General features: G+C 41.0%; 1 protein-coding gene across 2 annotated transcripts in view; it reads left to right on the top strand.

The window, feature by feature from the left end:
• The window catches only part of GPD2 (glycerol-3-phosphate dehydrogenase 2), a 256,583-nt gene that overhangs the window by 220,995 nt on the left and 18,155 nt on the right, over window positions 1–17,433 (top strand). For both annotated transcript variants that reach the window (XM_077447659.1, XM_077447660.1), the window contains exons 14-16: window positions 6,396–6,508; window positions 11,434–11,512; window positions 14,597–14,695. In XM_077447659.1, coding sequence (XP_077303785.1) covers window positions 6,396–6,508; window positions 11,434–11,512; window positions 14,597–14,695 — 291 coding nt within the window. The remainder of the gene's footprint in view (window positions 1–6,395; window positions 6,509–11,433; window positions 11,513–14,596; window positions 14,696–17,433) is intronic.

The raw sequence follows: 17,433 nt of genomic DNA, 5'->3' as shown, positions 1-17,433 counted from the left end.
TGTGAACCCAGCCTTAAGATGAACTTGGCTCACATTAATGATTGCAAGGGAGATTTTAAGTGTTAGAGTGGACTTCCACTTTAATCATATGCACAGTGGACGTTAAAATAACGTTATAAAAATGGCAGTAGATTTGCAGTGAGTCCTTTAACTTTCTTTTAAGTTTTTTGCAATAGCGTTTAAAAAAAAAAAATATATATATATATATATATACATGTGTGTGTGTGTGTGTGTGTATGTATGTATATATATATATATGTGTGTGTATGTATATTTATATATATATATATATATGTATATTTAGATATATATATATATAAATTTTTTATTTATGTCCTGTGTTTAAAAAGGATTTGAGAGTACCTGGTCCCTTGTAGTGGTATGCTCTCCTAATTAGGTGTGCCCTTCAACTTTGGAGGAATGATTGCAGGTTGCTCTTTGGTACTGTATATTGAAGCTGTAAAGCTATTCACTCAAGAACCATACTTGCCAAAGTCCAGATCTTTAAGGCTCTAATAAAGGAGCCCTTGTAGAGTCCCTGAAAAACTTTGGCTGCTGTGGAGAAACTATTAATAAGCTATATCTGGACTTCCACATTTGCGTGGCACTCCATTTTCAGTTTTGAGATTTTTTTCTTGCTGTCTCCATCTCTGTCTCTGTCACTAATTTCTTGTTTCTGTGACACTTGTCCTCTCCATCCTGATGGTAGAAGTGAGCCTGCATGATGTCAGTTTCAGAATGGACTGTAAATTAGAGTATTCTCGCTACACTCTCTGGGAGAATGTTACTGAAATGACCTGGGTCTCTGCCTAATGTATCAGGCTTAAAGTAGAACTGTGGGCAAAGCTTTGATTTTGGATAGAGCAAGGGAGGGTTATGGAGATTTCCTTTCACTTTTTGCCCCATAGCCAAACAAAAATTGAGAGGAAATCCTGAAAATTAAGTGAATTTCTTGGGGTCACCAGAACTAGTGTCCCCATTGGAAGATTTCCCCTCTGTTACTTTTCTGGGAACAACCCCAAAACAGTTAGTAAACACACCCTGGGAACACATTTAACCATTTGATTGGCCCTGATGTTAGCCCCTAGCCTGTCAGTGTTATTTATACAGTAATCATTTCTTTTTTTTTTTTTTCTTTAGCACCGATCACTGTATTGATGTCACTTAGTGTTCAATTTGTCGCAGTCTTGCTAAAAATCACTGATCGCCGCCATTACCAGTTTAAAAAAAAAAGTCCCTAAATCTATCCCATACTTTGTAGACATGATAACTTTTATGCAAACCAATCAATATATGCTAATTGAGTTTTTTTTTTTTGTTTTTTTTTACCAAAAATATGTAGCAGAATACAAATTGGCCTAAACTGCATATTACATATTTTTATTGGATATATTTTATAGCAGAAAGTAAAAAATATCAAAATAGTTGCTCTTTTTTTGTTTATAGCGTAAAAATATAAAAACCGCAGAGGTGATCAAATACCACCAAAAGAAATTTCTATTTGTGGGAAAAAAAAGGTCATCAATTTTGTTTGGGTACAATGTCACATGACCACGCAACTGTCGGTTAAAGTAACGCAGTGCCGTATCGAAAAAAATGGCCTGGTAATTAAGGGGGTAAAAACTTCCGGGGCTGAAGTGGTTCATTTCTAATCCAGTGACAGATTGACACACCTGGCGTGACCTAGACAGGAGGTGAAGAAGGATCTCGCCAATGGGAACACAGATCGAACAGACAAACTGGTTTCAACCCTTTCCCAATATGTACAAAACATTAAAAAAATAGTCTTTTAGCTAATGCTGAGCTCTAACCAGCCACAGAGCCTGTATAGTTCACATGTGTCAGTAATTAAAGTGATGAGTTGGTAATGCTGATGGGCGCCCTGCAGGTGCCTATACTCTTGTCTCCTTATTTCAGAAACATTTAATTCTTAGCTAAGTCACCTATTAATTTAGTGATCACCCAAGACAAGACTTGACTGTCAAATTTCAGGATTACTGGATTGCTGATCACATGCCACATTTGTCATGTGTAAGATAAAGAAAAGTGCACAGTGATAGCCATCTAATAGGAGATAAGGACATTTATATTGAAGGCCACATAGGTGCAGTGAATTAATTGGTATTCCGTCTCTCTGTGTGTTTTGCCCTATTCGCCCTCACATTTCTCATGCAAAAAGTAGATCAGCTCTGTGATTATGACAAATTGTTCAGCAGATCTGTATAATTTTCTTTCTTTTAACTCTCTTGTGACATATGTTTATTTAGGTCTTTCTTTTCTAAAATCAGATGGTGTGCTTTTAGTTCTTAATTGACTTAGCGAGTAACAGTTTTTTCTTTTTAATCTAGAAGCGTATTGTGTAGACATGTATAATTTATGTACAAAGCAAAACAGTTCTAAATCAAAATATGTGCTGTAATATAAATCATTGCATTAAACCACTGTTTCCAGTGATTTGGGAGCATTTTATTATGCGGGCAGCTAGAGTCTGATGTACTGTACAATATATAGCCAAGCATTTGTGAACACCTGCCCACCACACCTATATAGAACACAAGGAAACTCCGATGAGTGGAACTTGCTGTCTGAACCAGAACTGTATCTTCAGGAACACTGTAAACCAGGGTTCTTCCAGTGGTTGCTAGGGGTTCCTTGAGCAATGAACAATGTCTGCCTCTCAGATCTTTTTAGCTTTCTGTAAGGGGGTAATACTTCACAGTGTCCATACGTGTAAGGAGTATTCACACTAATGTATCATAAGTTGTAGATATAGAAATTATTAGCTGGGTTGGGAAGTTATTTCAAGTGTTCCTGCTATACTATATATATATATATATATATATATATATATATATATATATATATATATATATATATATATATATAAATACATAATGTGTGTGTGTGTGTGTGTGTGTAGCACTGACCCCCGAAGGAGCGGCTGATTTTATTGGGCTTACCGTTACCTTCTTCACCTCGTATGCGTCTAGGGGTTTCCCGAGGTAGATGGCCCAAAAACTGCAGAGACTGACGACAGATCCACTTGAAGGGATTTTTATTTGCAAAAAAATAAACAAACAGTCTCTCAGTATAGGATCAGAGGGTTTAGGTGAAAAGTCCACGTACTCTTAGTATCAAAGTCAGAATGAAGAATAACTCTCTTACTTTGAATAAATCCAGACAATAGCCATTCACAGCTGGATACTCACCCTAATTTCATAGTCCTCTCACCAGGCCTAGCAGCCAACAGGGTGTTTGAGTCAGGAACAAGTCTCTGCCACAGACTTTGTTATAGAACGTGTAAAGGAAACTTGAAACTTGTAGAACACTTGTGTGGTACCAGTATCTTGCAGCCGGTCCGGCGATACCGCAGGAGATTGGATTCACTTGGGTCCTTCAGCTTGTCCAGGCTCTTGTTAAGAAGCCAACCCTTGCGTGGCCTTCTCCTGAAGAGTCCACCCCTGGATAACTTCACAGTTGCTGGGCCTCTTCACCTAACCAAAACGGCACTGGACCACCTCCGAATCCTTCCTTCAGTTTCCTCGCCTCGGGCTAGCCAGCCCTGAGATGTAAAGTTGGGTGGATCCGCACCCCAGGCCATGTAAGCCCTGGGGGCTGGTCAGGAGGACCAGGACCATGCAGTTAGAAAATACTTCTGGACCGAAACACATGACATCCGCATCTTAAGTACCACCTCCCAGAAGGCGAGAGTGACACTCCCACTGGGCTGGTTCTGAGAGAAAGTAACCTTAAAGCACTCAACTAGACTGTGTTTCCATACCTGCCAGAAGTGACAGCGCCCCCTATGGCCAAGCAGAACACGTTCAGTCCAGTTAGACTGATGCTGAGGTCAAAATTTAGAGTAATCAAACCCAAACCAAACTGCGGTGTATATATGTATATGTATATATATCTATATATATATCTATATATATATATATATATATATATATATATATATATATATATATATATAGACATGGATGAGCGAGTGTGGGGTAGAGGAACTTGACTGGCATGCACAGAGTCCTGACCTCAACCTGATAGAACACCTTTGGGATAAATTAGAGTGGAAACTGCAAGCCAGGGATTTTTCATCCACATCAGTGCCTGACCTCACAAGTGCTCTTCTGCAAGAATGGTGAAACATTCCCATAGACATGCTCCTAAACCTAGTGGACAACCTTCCCAGAAGAGATGAAGCTGTTATAGCTATAGTGGGTGAACAAACTCAATATTGAACTCTACGGACTAAGACTGGGATGCCATTAAAGTTCATGTGCGTGTAAAGGCAGGCGTTCCAATACTTTTAATATAGTGTGAATATATATGTGCGTGTGTGTGTATATGTGATATGTATATATGTATGTGTGTTTATATATATATATATATATATATATATATATATATATATATATATATATATATATATATAACCAAACATTTATAGATACCTGACCATCACACATGTATGAGCTTGTTGGACATCTCTTTACAAAACCCTAAAGCCCCATACACACTATCAGATTTTCTGCTGATTTTTTTTTTTTTCCTTCAGATGTACCAAAACCATGTAGTGCGAAGGCCTGCCTGATTGCATACAAATTGAAACTCCTAAGGCTTGACCTCATATTATATGGTTTTGGTAAATCTGAAGGAAAAAACCAGCAGAAAATCTGATAGTGTGTATGGGGCTTTAGCCATATGTTGAACCCCAAAGCTTCCCTTCTTTGTGTGTCTGGGAAGTTGTGCCTATTCAGCCAAAAGAGCATTTGTGAGGTCAAGTAATGATGTTGGGTGAGAAGATCTGGATTACAATCGGTGTTCCAATTCCTTACAAAGGTGTTTATTAAGGCTGTAGTGCTTTCTGAGTCCTTGGCCCAGAAAAAGCGTGCCAATCATGAGAGCGTAATAATGGAATTCCAAATATACGCATTAATATGCACAGTCAATGACCTGCAAAGTACTGAAGCTGTAGGATTATCATGGCAGCCAGAAAATGAGTGTTTTAAGATGAGGAGTTATCAATCGGGTTCCATTCTTCCTCGGTACCGCTTTGCTTTAATACTGTTTTATGCAATACTGATCTGAGTGGAATCGTAGTACAGACGTGATACCTGCTCAGTGCACCATCTACAAATATAAAGAGATGAATGGACATATTCCTCCTTCCCTAGGGGAGGTTTGAACTGCCTTAAAGATGAATGCACATATTCTTCCTTCCCAAGGGGAGGTTTGAGCTGCCTTAAGATGGATATACACGGTTAGTTTCTTTCCATCAAGCTGGTAAACTGAACGAAAAAAATAACTGGATTCCCCCATCCACACAAGTGAGATGGATGGAAGAATCCTCCCAGCTGTGACATTGTATTCTAACAGTGGGGACTCTCTGCTGTCTAAACACACCCATCAGCGGTTGCAGTGAATTGACTGCAGCCACTGATCGATTAAGGTTTTCCAGCCTGGCAATTCAACAGATCTCATGATTGACTTCTGCCAAGCAGGTAAGGCCACATACAGATCTAAATTTGATGGTTCCCTGCCAAATCATCCAAATTTCGATCTGTCTGTACCCACCCTTACCTAGGGTGGGTCAACCCCAAATAGTGACAAGACTGATGACTTGCAGCCTTTTTGCTGACAGTCCTCTTGGAAAAGAAGAAAATAATATATAGTCATTGAACACTAATTTTAAATTCATTTTTTAAAATCTTACCTGAAAGGCATTTTGGTTTGAGTTTCTTTATTTTTACAAACTTGCTGTGACAATTTTAGGATTATTGACTGTTTCTCCTTCTCTAGAGGGCACCCACTGTCTCACCCCCAATCTCTTGCTCAATGATTTTGGAAAATTCCCATGTATGTATTAAATTTAGTGAACATTTTGGTGGTTAGCTATGGCTAGACAGCTAAATATATAGTGGAAGTAGCCATATGTGAACTGATTACTTGCAATTTCTATTGCTCTTCAGCAAGTCATGTTACCCAGGCCCCCATTGCCATAGAACGTCTGTGTTGGTTACCTCACTTTTTTGCACAGCAGTAATACAATGTTGAGTACAAGCTTCCTGATTGGACAATGAAGAAGCGGCAAAGCAAGGTGAATACTGAGCTATCATCCTGTCAGCATGTTCCTACTGTTATAATGGGAGCCTTAGAATATTATAATGTGTAACATGTCCTGCTTTTTTGGGGGTTTATAGGGCACTTATATAAAGACAAATTCGGCACTTATATTATTTGTACTTAGAAATGTATTTAATTATTTATAATTAAACACTTGGTGATCTATTATCTAATGTACTTTCTGCTATATGTGCAATAACTGAGTAATAACTGAGTTATAGCTGAAAAACTTTGAATTCTCAATCTAGAATTTCTTTATCACTATGCAGGAAGAATTGGAAGCTGCAAAAAAGTTTCTCTACTATGAAATGGGATACAAAGCTCGATCTGAACAACTCACCGATCGATCAGAAATTAATCTGTCTCCTTCGGACGTGGACAGGTGAGCAGGATGGGGCAATACTAGAGCAGTGGCTTCGTATTTTATTCTTATCAGTGTGGCGGTCTGTTTGTAATACAAATCTTTGCTTTAGTGAAAATTGCTTCTTGCAGTCTCCTGGTCAATATATTTCAGATTAAATCGACATCAGTGTACATTAGAAGGATGTAGCTGTGTTGAAACCGTTTCACAGGGAGTTCAAAATATACAGCTGTGGAATGCATATGATGCTCCCCATAGCCCTGTCTCATAAATGTTCTCCAACCAATCTAAAACATTTTATCAGACTTGCAGGTAAAGCATTGGAGGAGCTCACATAAAGTTCATTAAAATTACTCTAATGACTAAATGACGGATCAGTCAGTTATTCATTAGAATAATCATTTTTTATTATTTTTTTTTTTCACTTAAAAGTTTTTTATTGAGTTTTAATAGCATTACAAAATGCAAGGAAATGAACAGCAGATATTATTGCATATAATAAATTGAAGAGTCAACAGGTAAGTTAGAGTTTTTAAATCTCCTCAAAATTTAACTAGGTCTAGCAAAAGCGTTTGATGCCCCAGTTGAGAAGGCTTTTTATGCCATCTTTAGGGAATGTGAATGTGGTGGAGTGATCTTGATGGGTTACTATAAGCTTAGCTGGGAAACCCTAACTTATAGGGGATGTTGCATTCCCGGAGGACAGAGGTAACTGGGGCGAATTCCTTCCTGTGTTGAGCAGTGGCTGCAGATATGTCAGCATACAGGGAAATCCATGTGTAGGGAGCTGGGAGGGACGGTACAGTTCTGGATGCTCTGAGGAGCTGATCCTTGATGTGATAAAAATGGATAGGTGCCAGTACATCCCAAGGTACATCATTGGGTAGGTAGGTTGGCTTAGGAAGCCCGTGGGCTCGGTCAATAGTAAGATCAGGTATGGTGAGATGTGGGAGCAGTTTAAAAATGGATGCTGTAGGTATGTATTTAGGTCAGCAGGTTAAACGCTCTCGGGTATACCGCAAAATTTTATGTCGTTATGGAGGGACCTATCCTCAAGGTCCACCAATTTAACTTGCAAGTTTCGGAGCTCTTCTGATTGTTGCTCGAATGCTGAAACCATATCATTATATGCTTTATTGTTGTCAGCAATCTGTCTCTCAGCTTTGTCAGCACATTACTCAGTGTGATCCACTCACATATTAAGTTGAGAGATAGAGGAGCGGAGTTCCCTTTTGGAGTTCTTTGTGGAGAGAGCGCAGCATGAGCTTTAGTGTATGCTCAGATGCAGGCTGATAACTTGTAGGCAGAGCCGCTAGTGATTTCTGAGCATCTTCCTCAAAATGGGGTCGTAGGGGAGAAGAGCACAGTTGTTTTTTATAGAGAGGAGCCTTATCATGGGTTTGATTTTGGTTTAGGTAGAGCTCTCTTACCTTCGTCAGAGGACTGTGAAGGAGAGGAGTCCATAACCAGTGTATCAGGCTCTGTTTCTTCCATTCCCTGGTTTGTGATGAGTGGAGAGCCTTGCGGCTCTGTGTCTCTCTTGGTGCCATCTTGGAATGCCTGTGAGGAGTAGCAGGAGGAAAGAACTCCGTGAGATGGCACGCAGTGAAGTGTGTCTCCCTCCTTCAACTGGTTAGAAGAGTGGGTGATGAGTGACATAAGCTTTTAATGTTGTGCATAAAATGCCAGGACAGTTTAAACCCCCCCCCCAAATGACCCTTTTTGGAAAGTAGACACCCCAAGCTATTTGCTGATGGGCATGTTGAGACCATGGAATATTTTATATTTTGCCACAAAATTCGGGAAAATTAAAAACTGTTTTTTATTTTTTGCTCAAAGCTGTTATGATATAGGCATATGTGTAATTACACCACAAAATACATTCTGCTGCTTCTCCCGAGTATAGGGATACCACATGTGTGAGACTTTTTGAGAGCCTAGCCGTGTACAGGACCCCAAAAAACAATTGCTGCCTTCAGGCTTTGTAAGGGAGTAAAATTTCACTTCCTCACTACCTGTTAAGGAGGTCCTGAAATGTCCAGATAGCACAAAACCATTCCAAATGACCCCATTTTGAAATGTAGACACCCAAAGGTATTTGCTAAGAGGCATGGTGAGTATTTTGTAGCTCTCATTTGTTTTTGAAAATGAAGAAAGAAAAGAAAAATATATATATTTTTTTCAATTTTCAAAACTTTGTGACAAAAAGCGAGATCTGCAAAATACTCAACACAGCTCTCAGCAAACAGCTTGGGGTGTATACTTTCCAAAATGGAGGTCATTTTAGTGGGGGGGGGGGGGTTGTGCTATCTGGGCATTTCATGGCCTCCGAAACAGTGATAGACAGTGAGAAGTGAAATCAAAAATGTATGTCCTTAGAAAGCCTGAAGGCGGCGATTGTTTTTTTTTGGGGTCCTGTACGTGGTTAGACTGCAAAAAAGTCCCACATGTGGTATCCCCATACTTAGGAGAAGCAGTAGAATATATTTTTGGGTGTAATTCCACATATAACCATGACATGTTTGAACAATATATCATTTAGTGACAACTTTGTGCAAAAAAAAAGAGGGTTGTCATTTTTCCCACAACTTGTGGCAAAATATAAAATATTCCATGGACTCAACATGCCTCTTAGCAAATAGCTTGGGGTGTCTACTTTCCAAAATGGGGTCATTTGGAAGGGTTTTGTGCTATCTGGGCATTTTATGGCCTTCGAAACTGTAAGCCCTTGTACACACGGTCGGACGTTCCAACAACAAAATCCGTCGGATTTTGTCCAATGGATTTTGTTTTTGTTTTGTTGTTGCATACACACGGTCGGACAAAGTTGTCGGAAAATCCGATCGTACATAACGTGATGACATTATTTCATTACGACGGGACTACGTTCAGGCTAGTAGCCAATAGCTTTGGTCTAGGAATTTGATCTGAGCATGCGTGGCACTTTGTCCGATCGGAATTCTCTACACACTATCGGACAAAGTCCGATCGGATCATGTTGTCGGAAATTTTTATAGCCCAGCTCTAAAACTTTGTCCGTCAGATATTCCAACAGAAACAGTCCGATGGAGCCCACACACAGTCGGATTATCCGACAACATGGTCCGAATGGACGTTTTCTGTCGGAATGTCCGACCGTGTGTACAAGGGCTAATAGGTAGTGAGGAGTGAAATCAAAAATTTACGCCCTTAGAAATCCTGAAGGCGGTGATTGGTTTTCCGGGTCCTGTACATGGCTAGGCCCAAAAAGTCCCACATGTGGTATCCCCATACTCAGGAAAAGCAGCAGAATGTATTTTGAGGTGTAATTCCACATATAACCATGGCATGTGTGAGCAATATTTCATTTAGTGACAACTTTGTGTAATTTATTTTTCGTTATTTTTTCAATCACTTGTGACAAAAAATTAAATATTCAATGGGCTCAACATGCCTCTCAGCAATTTTCTTGGGGTGTCTACTTTCTAAAATGGGGTCATTTTGGAGGGGAGTTGTACTGCCCTGCCATTTTAGCGCCTCAGGAAATGAAATAGGCAGTCATAAACTAAAAGCTGCGTACATTAAAATAAACAATAAAAAACAATAAATATACGCTTATTGAATTTTTTTTTTTACCAAAGACATGTGGCTGAATACATTTTGGCCTAAATATATGACTAAAATTGAGTTTATTGGGTTTGTTTTATAACAAAATGGAGAAAATATCTTTTTTTTTTTCAAAATTTGCAGTATTTTTCTGTTTATGTCACAAACAAAAATTGCAGAATCAATCAAATACCATCAAAAGAAAGCTCTATTTGTGGGAAAAATAGGATGCATTGCATGACTGCGCAATTACCAGTTAAAGCAGCGCAGTGCCAAATTGTAAAAAGTGCTCTGGTCATTGAGGGTCCAATTCTTCTGGGGCTGAAGTGGTTAAAGCCCGTCACAATATTGCATAAGATTGCTTCAGTTGTCCTGTAAATAACAAGACTTATTTAATGTGATATAACATTTTCAGCTTTAAAAAAAATAAAAAATGTTATACTTACCTATTCTGTGCAATGGTTTTGCACAGAGCAGCCAAGATCCTCCTCTACTTGTGTCTCCCACCGGCACTCCTCTCCCTTGTTCAGTGCCCCCCAATAGCAAGCCGCTTGCTATAGGGGCACTGGTTGTGTGTGCACTCCTTAACTCCACTCTTTGCATCCATAAGACACATAGAGCTGCGACCAATGGAGCACATCGCTGGATCAAGAGTCATGGGGGTAAAAAACCTTCAGCCTTTACAACCACTTTAATATATATATAGTATAGGGCAGTACAAAGTTAAAATCCATAAAATCAGCATTTCACAATGTCTTGTGCCACAACCAGCATGGGGTATGATAATGTGTGTCCCACCTTCTTCTAAATACTACTGTCCACCAATCAAAATACAAAGGTGGTGCAAATTGCATCCAATCAGAATGAAGCACTCTGGCGAGCACTGTACTTCCCTGATGTGGATATGTTAAAGAAAATAAATGAACTTGCGTTGCTGAAGTCCAACATGCAAATCACCTTTGAGAGACAGAAATGATCGCATGTACACAAAAATGCCATCATAATCTTTAGACTATAAGTCATGGGTAGGAGGTGAGAGCAGCAGCTGCACAAAATACTTAAAGACAATATTTATACAAGTAAAGCATTATAACTGCAAAGTTTTTAGTTTTTTCTTTTTGACTGTTATTTAATTCTACCTCCTAGATGCCATGAATACGAGCATAGCAATAAGCTGTGACCTCTCAAAGGAAGACCGTGTAAGTAGGAATTAGTTTAGTAGCAGAGAGAAACAGTATCTGAACTTAGAGAAAATAGCCTAGACCACAGGTATACCCCCACTGTATCTGTATATCTGTACAGCATTTTAAGTTGTTATAGTTTGTGTGGTTTATGCCAGTAATATATGCCATTTCTTCTAGGTATAAAAAAAGATTTCACAAGTTTGATAAGGATAAGAAAGGATTTATAACCATTTTGGATGTCCAGCGGGTGTTGGAGGTAATTCTGCCTTTTAGTGTGTTCGCTTTTGTCTGCTATAATAGACTTTCCCTACATATGTTGGCATTGCCTAGGGCAATGTGCATGCAAATGCAGTTTTCCTAGCATTGTTTATCCCTCCAGACTGATATCCATCTATTAAAGCGGAACTCTGGCAATTTTTTTTCCCATGCAGTGGAGCTGTGTCCTCACTTCATGGGTTAACTGCTTGTTTTATGAAGGGGCGGCCAGAAAGCTGTATACTCACCCGATCCTCAGCTCCAGCGGCAAACGGTGCTCCCCTACAATCTAGAGGTGGACTGTTCCTAAAGTCTTCATGTCCAAAGCAGGTCTATGGGCATGATGACATCCGGAACAGTTCATCACACTAGATCTCAGGGGGGGCAGGAGCCGCAGGGACTGATCTTTTGCTGGGAGGATCGGAGGATTAGGTAAGTATATCTCCGTTCTCCAATCCCCTAGGCAAAAATGAGCAGTTAACCCCATGCTGTGTGGACACAGTTCTACTGCTTGCATCAGGCTGATGGCTCTTGAGAGGAGTACTGAGGCAGGATGCTGTGATGTTTTCAGGAAGCTATGTACAACACTCCTAGTGAAGCACGGTGACTCAGTGATAATGTTTGGTCTAAAATGTTGTATATATTGAAATGAAAAGGTTTTGTTTAAAAATTTCATTAAAATATTAACAGGCCTGGACTGGCTATAGGGCACACCGTTGGGCTGAGGCTGCCGGGCTGCATGTCCTAACAAGAGCTGGCTCCAACCCCTGGGCCATGGACTTGTACTGCTCCATGGCTTGTTGATGACCAAGCTGCACAGTGGGAGGTAAGCGACGACCATGGCCTGGACAGGCCCAACACAGACCACGGTCGCTGCTCACCTCCCGTTATGCTGCCATGCCTGTGTCTCCTGTCCTGACTCTCCCGCCCCACCAATGATGTTATCTTAGCAGCAGAGCAGGGGGCGGGAGGAGCTGGAGATCTTCACAGGGAGTGGGAGTCTTTTCATACTAACAAGCAGGTAATCACCCGCTTGTTAATATGATCAAAAACCTGCAGCTCCTCTCACTCCCTGCCCTGCTGATATGATGACAATCTCCACAAGGCGGGAGACCCTGGAGAGGACACACAGGATGAATCCTGTCTCTGCCCTGCCAAAGGTAGGATTGTGCAGGGGAGGCATAGAGTAAAAGGGGGCACTGTGACATTAGAAAGAAAAGGGGGGCATGACTGCAAGGGGCACTGTAAAGTAAAGAGGAACTGTCATATAAATGGGACTGCACTGTAAAGGTGCTGTAATCATTAAAGTGCAGTCCCCTTTAGATTACAGTGCCCCTCTACATTATAGTGCGGAGGACCAACTCCTTTAATATCCCATCACCCTCTCTCCCTCCCCCCCCCCCCTCCCCTCCCGATCATTGGAAAAAGTGGCTATGGCCGGGCTTTTTTTTGTCCCAGGCCTGCATATTGATAAGAGGGAAAATGAGAAACAAGGGAGGGCAAAATATAGGAAGACTAAACTTTAGCTGTAACTGTAAGGCCGCGTACACACGGGCGGACTGTTCGTCCAACTTTGTCCGCTGAACAGCGGACAGTCTGACGAACAAAGTTTTTCGGAATTTCCGTAAGACTGTCCGCTGAAACTTGGTTTGAGCGGACAGTCCGCTCGTGTGTAGGCTTGTTCGGCAAACTAAGCCTCGCGCATGCTCAGAAAGAATTTACATTGCGAAGGTTGCATTGCAGTGTATCGGACGCCGAATTTCTCGTCCCGTCGTACGTGCCGTTCACGTCATCGCGCAAGTTTTCAGCGGACTGTTCGTTCGTCGTGTGTGGTCGAGTCCGTTCATGCTAATTTTGAACGGACTGTTTGTCAAACTGTTTGACGAACCTAGTTGGGCGGACAGTCCGCCCGTGTGTACGTGGCCTTAGTGGTGTCATTCACCTGCCTATGCTGTGTGGCATAGCTGTGTACATCTCAGGTCTGAGTGGACAGAAATACAAAAACCTTGGCAAGTAAAACAGCTGTTATATTAGTATTTAGTCTTTGTATCTAGCATTTTTCCTGGAATTCAGCTTTACATTTTTTGATATTGAAGAAAAGATTGCCATCATTTTTAACAGATCCAGCTAAAATAATGATTGCTTCTGTTATCTGTCAGTGCTAGACACAAAGGAGGTGTATATATTCATGATCATGTAAAGCACATCTCTTGATACATGCTTCTTGGTGGATTGCACGTCTTATAATGTTCGTCTGTGATCATTGCAAATAGGTCTCATGGGTCTGTGCATACTAACTTGAATATAATTACTGTGATTATCATTCACTTGTGCAGCAAGTGCATATTCCCCATAATGAAGATTGGGCAAGTAACACTCTGTAAGTTAGTCATTTTTAATGCTCTTATGTAGAGAACTTGTCTAAATAGAGGGGTGTTAAATTGAACAGGTATTGACGGAAAACCTATGATCTGAAAATAGTTAAATGTGTTTGTCAAACATACAATACAGTACTTAGTTTCTACATTGCTGATGAAACAGTACAACTGTTAGCTGGATCACCCAAAAAAAATTCCCAGCAGACCTTTGGATGCCGTTATTAATGAGAAAACCTGAGATATCCATGAAAAAGTGTTACATGAATTAGGTTTTTAGCAGAAAGAAACTATAAGTACATTTTTATCCTTGGTAAGAATCTGGCATTGATCCTTTAGCAAAATTGGTGTTTTGCAAGCCCTTTCTGCCATAGACAAAGGCCATATGCCATGTGACCAGTCCTCAAAGACTGCCCCAAGTTCCATTTTCCCAAGAATTTCAACTCACATGATTTTTGGCAGTATCAACTGGTATATTTTTTTCATCTGTTGAACACATATATCAAACATTTTAACAGACCAAAAGGAACCAAATAAGAGAAGTTCACTGTTAAGTTTTAGATTTACTTTAAGAATGTTTTTAGTTTCACTATCATAATTATAGCCTTAATGTTCTCATACAAATATATCCTTAGAGTTGAAAATCTACGACTTGTGCCTTTTAAATAATTTCCTTTTTATATGATTTTTATTTTATTTTTATATACCAGAACATACATGTCCAAATGGATTCCAATACCCTGCATGAAATCCTCAATGAAGTTGATTTGAATAAGAATGGACAAGTTGAGCTCAATGAATTTCTCCAGGTCAGTATTCTTATTTCTTTCTTACAGTCACTGCTTATTAACCTTTTCCTGCCGGGACCACTGTTGTTCTGGGAGGACGTCATATGATCTGCCGCCTGCTGTTTCCACTGGACATGGCCGATGACAGGTCACTATACCGGCCCGCTGCTGATACCATGTGATTGCTGTGGCCAATCACAGCAGATCACATGACAGTTGCACACAGTGAAAGGCTTTGTTACATGCCTTTCATTGTGTACTTGTGATGAGCTCTGTGATTGGTCACAGTCATCACATGGTACAGACAGGGCCAATTACAGCTAATCGCAACAGTAAACACTAAATGTGTAGCTTTCATTAAAGCGTTTGTTACCCTAACACTTCATATTCCTGATATGTGCCTGCTGACCACAATAAGTAGGAGAGCACAGCGTGGTCCATTCTCTAGCTATGCTGGGAACTCAGCCTGCTTGTCCTGACATGCTCCAGCTGCACAGCCATTCACTGGCAAGATCAGTGTGCTGCTGCTTCTCCTCCCTCTTTGCTCTTATGCAGCTGAGAACAGAGGGAATGTGATCACTTATGAAAAAGGGAAAAAATGTATTTATCTTTTTTTTATATCTATAGAAAAATGTTTTGCCTTTCATTTCTATTTTAAACTAAATGGGTTGTTTTACAAGGTGATCATTTACAATCACTTTAAGAAAAAATGGTTGCTTATAAACAGTCCTAGTGTATAAATAAGAAAAAAATCTACTCCCCAGAGTAGTACAGTGTTACTGCAATGGTGACAGTCTGTATAAAATTTTTAACAGTTGTGAATTTTTTTTTTTTTTAAATGTCTTCATTTTCCAAAAAAAGTGACAAAGAAAATAACAAATTCAAAAAACTTGCCATGCCTCTTACTAATTACCTTGGACTATCTACTTTCCAAAAAGGGGTCATTCTTGGGATGAGATAGGCCATCAGTACATCAGGATTGATCAATTTTTATATATACCATAGTTTGTGGACTTTCTAACTTTCCTACAGACTAAATAATATACACTGATTTGGGTTATTTTTTCCCAAAGAAATGTAACAGTATATAATTTGGCCTAAATTTATGAAGAAAGATTAATTTGCAAAAAAATATTTATTTATTTTAATAACATTTTTAGTTTTTTTTAGTTTATTTTGCACTCAGGATGGGGGGTGTGGGTCTTTGGGCCTACCCTGATGTATAGAGGAAGGATATGTGGCTATTAGGTTCCTTCCTTTCCTGCCTTGGGGAAAGATGGTGGTCTCTCTTAGGGAGAGCCTCACACCTATTACTCAGTGGTTGGTTTCGACTGATCATGAGGAAAGGGGTCCACCAAGCCTTTTGGCTAGGTGGACCTGAGTGTGCCTTACCCTGGTCAGGAGGCTTGGGATCAGGGAGGGGTCCTTCCTCTTTGGGAGGGCACCAATGACACACTCTAAATGCACTTTTTTGGTTCATATACTGGTGTTTCGTTTTTGTGTTCCGCACTCCAGGCTCAAGAAAAAATAAGTGGTCATATGCATAGAATGAGTCTTTGGAATTATGCTCTCTTCTAGTCAAAAATGTTATTGCTTTCCCACCACTTTCAGTATATTTATTGCCTTCAACGATTTAGGTCATCCTGGCCAACTGACATTAACCCATATGCCTAACACAGTCTTCCTGAGGCTAAAAAGTCTCAGTGCATCTCTTAATTTATAATTCTGCAAAACAAGCCACAGTTAAAAGAAGCCTGACTAACTAAACTACTCTGTTCAGTACTTACTGGCTGGGTTGCTGGAAGAGTGCTTAGAAACGCCACAGCCGGGGAGCGTGGCCTAGCGATGCACTAGAGCAGACGTGCTTCGCGGGAGCTCCGGCATCGGCGCGGATAATTGATCTTATTTGACTAGATCCCCCTCACTACTGCTTGCCCCAGGCATGGGGAGGAAAACGGGCAAGTCCCTGCCCAAGAAGGGCTCAGCTTCTGGCAACATCAAACGTTTTTTGGCCGCGGAGTCCGAGGAGGTCCCGGACCATGACGGCCTAGGCCGCACGCCGCACAGCACGCTGCCGATACTCACCCCCGCCTCTTCAGCTAGGCCGGAGAGTAGATCCCGCTCGCCCGATACCTCGGCCGAATCGGAGGATGAGAGAGAATTGGCCGGCCCTGCCGAGATAGCTACCAGGGTGAGTGATCTCCCGACTAAGGCCGACCTCGCCTCGATGCTATTGAACCTTGAACGAGCGATTCGGAAGGAAGTGTCGGCGGTCCGTTCGGACTTATCACAGGTACTGGTACGTGTGGAAGAGACGGAACAACGACTGGACAGACACGCGTCTGCTATTCGATCGCTTCAGACGACTACCCGTCAACTTACGATCGCCCACCGTACGGCTCTATATAAAATCGAGGACCAGGAAAACAGAAACCGACGCAACAACGTTCGGATCCGTGGCCTTCCGGAGGCGACCGGAGACGACGACCTCTTGCCTTCAGTCAGGGGCATTTTTAACAGCCTTCTCGGCAAAGCGCCCGACGCGCCGTTGAAGATTGATCGGGTCCATAGGGCCCTCCGACCTCGCTCCATGACTGCGGAGGTTCCACGTGATATCATCTGCAGACTTCATCACTACCCGGATAAAGAACTAATTATGAAGAAGGCCCGGGATGCCACGCCATTTGATTTCCATGGCGCCTCCCTCACCTTATATCCGGACCTGGCCAAAGAGACTTTGGATAGGCGGAGAGCCTTGC

This window comes from Lithobates pipiens, unplaced genomic scaffold (genome assembly GCF_037356315.1).
Source record: "Lithobates pipiens isolate NorthernLeopardFrog02 unplaced genomic scaffold, aLitPip1_a1.2 Scaffold_22, whole genome shotgun sequence".
Classification (NCBI taxonomy): domain Eukaryota; kingdom Metazoa; phylum Chordata; class Amphibia; order Anura; family Ranidae; genus Lithobates; species Lithobates pipiens.
This window is presented reverse-complemented; position numbering and strand designations above follow the sequence as displayed.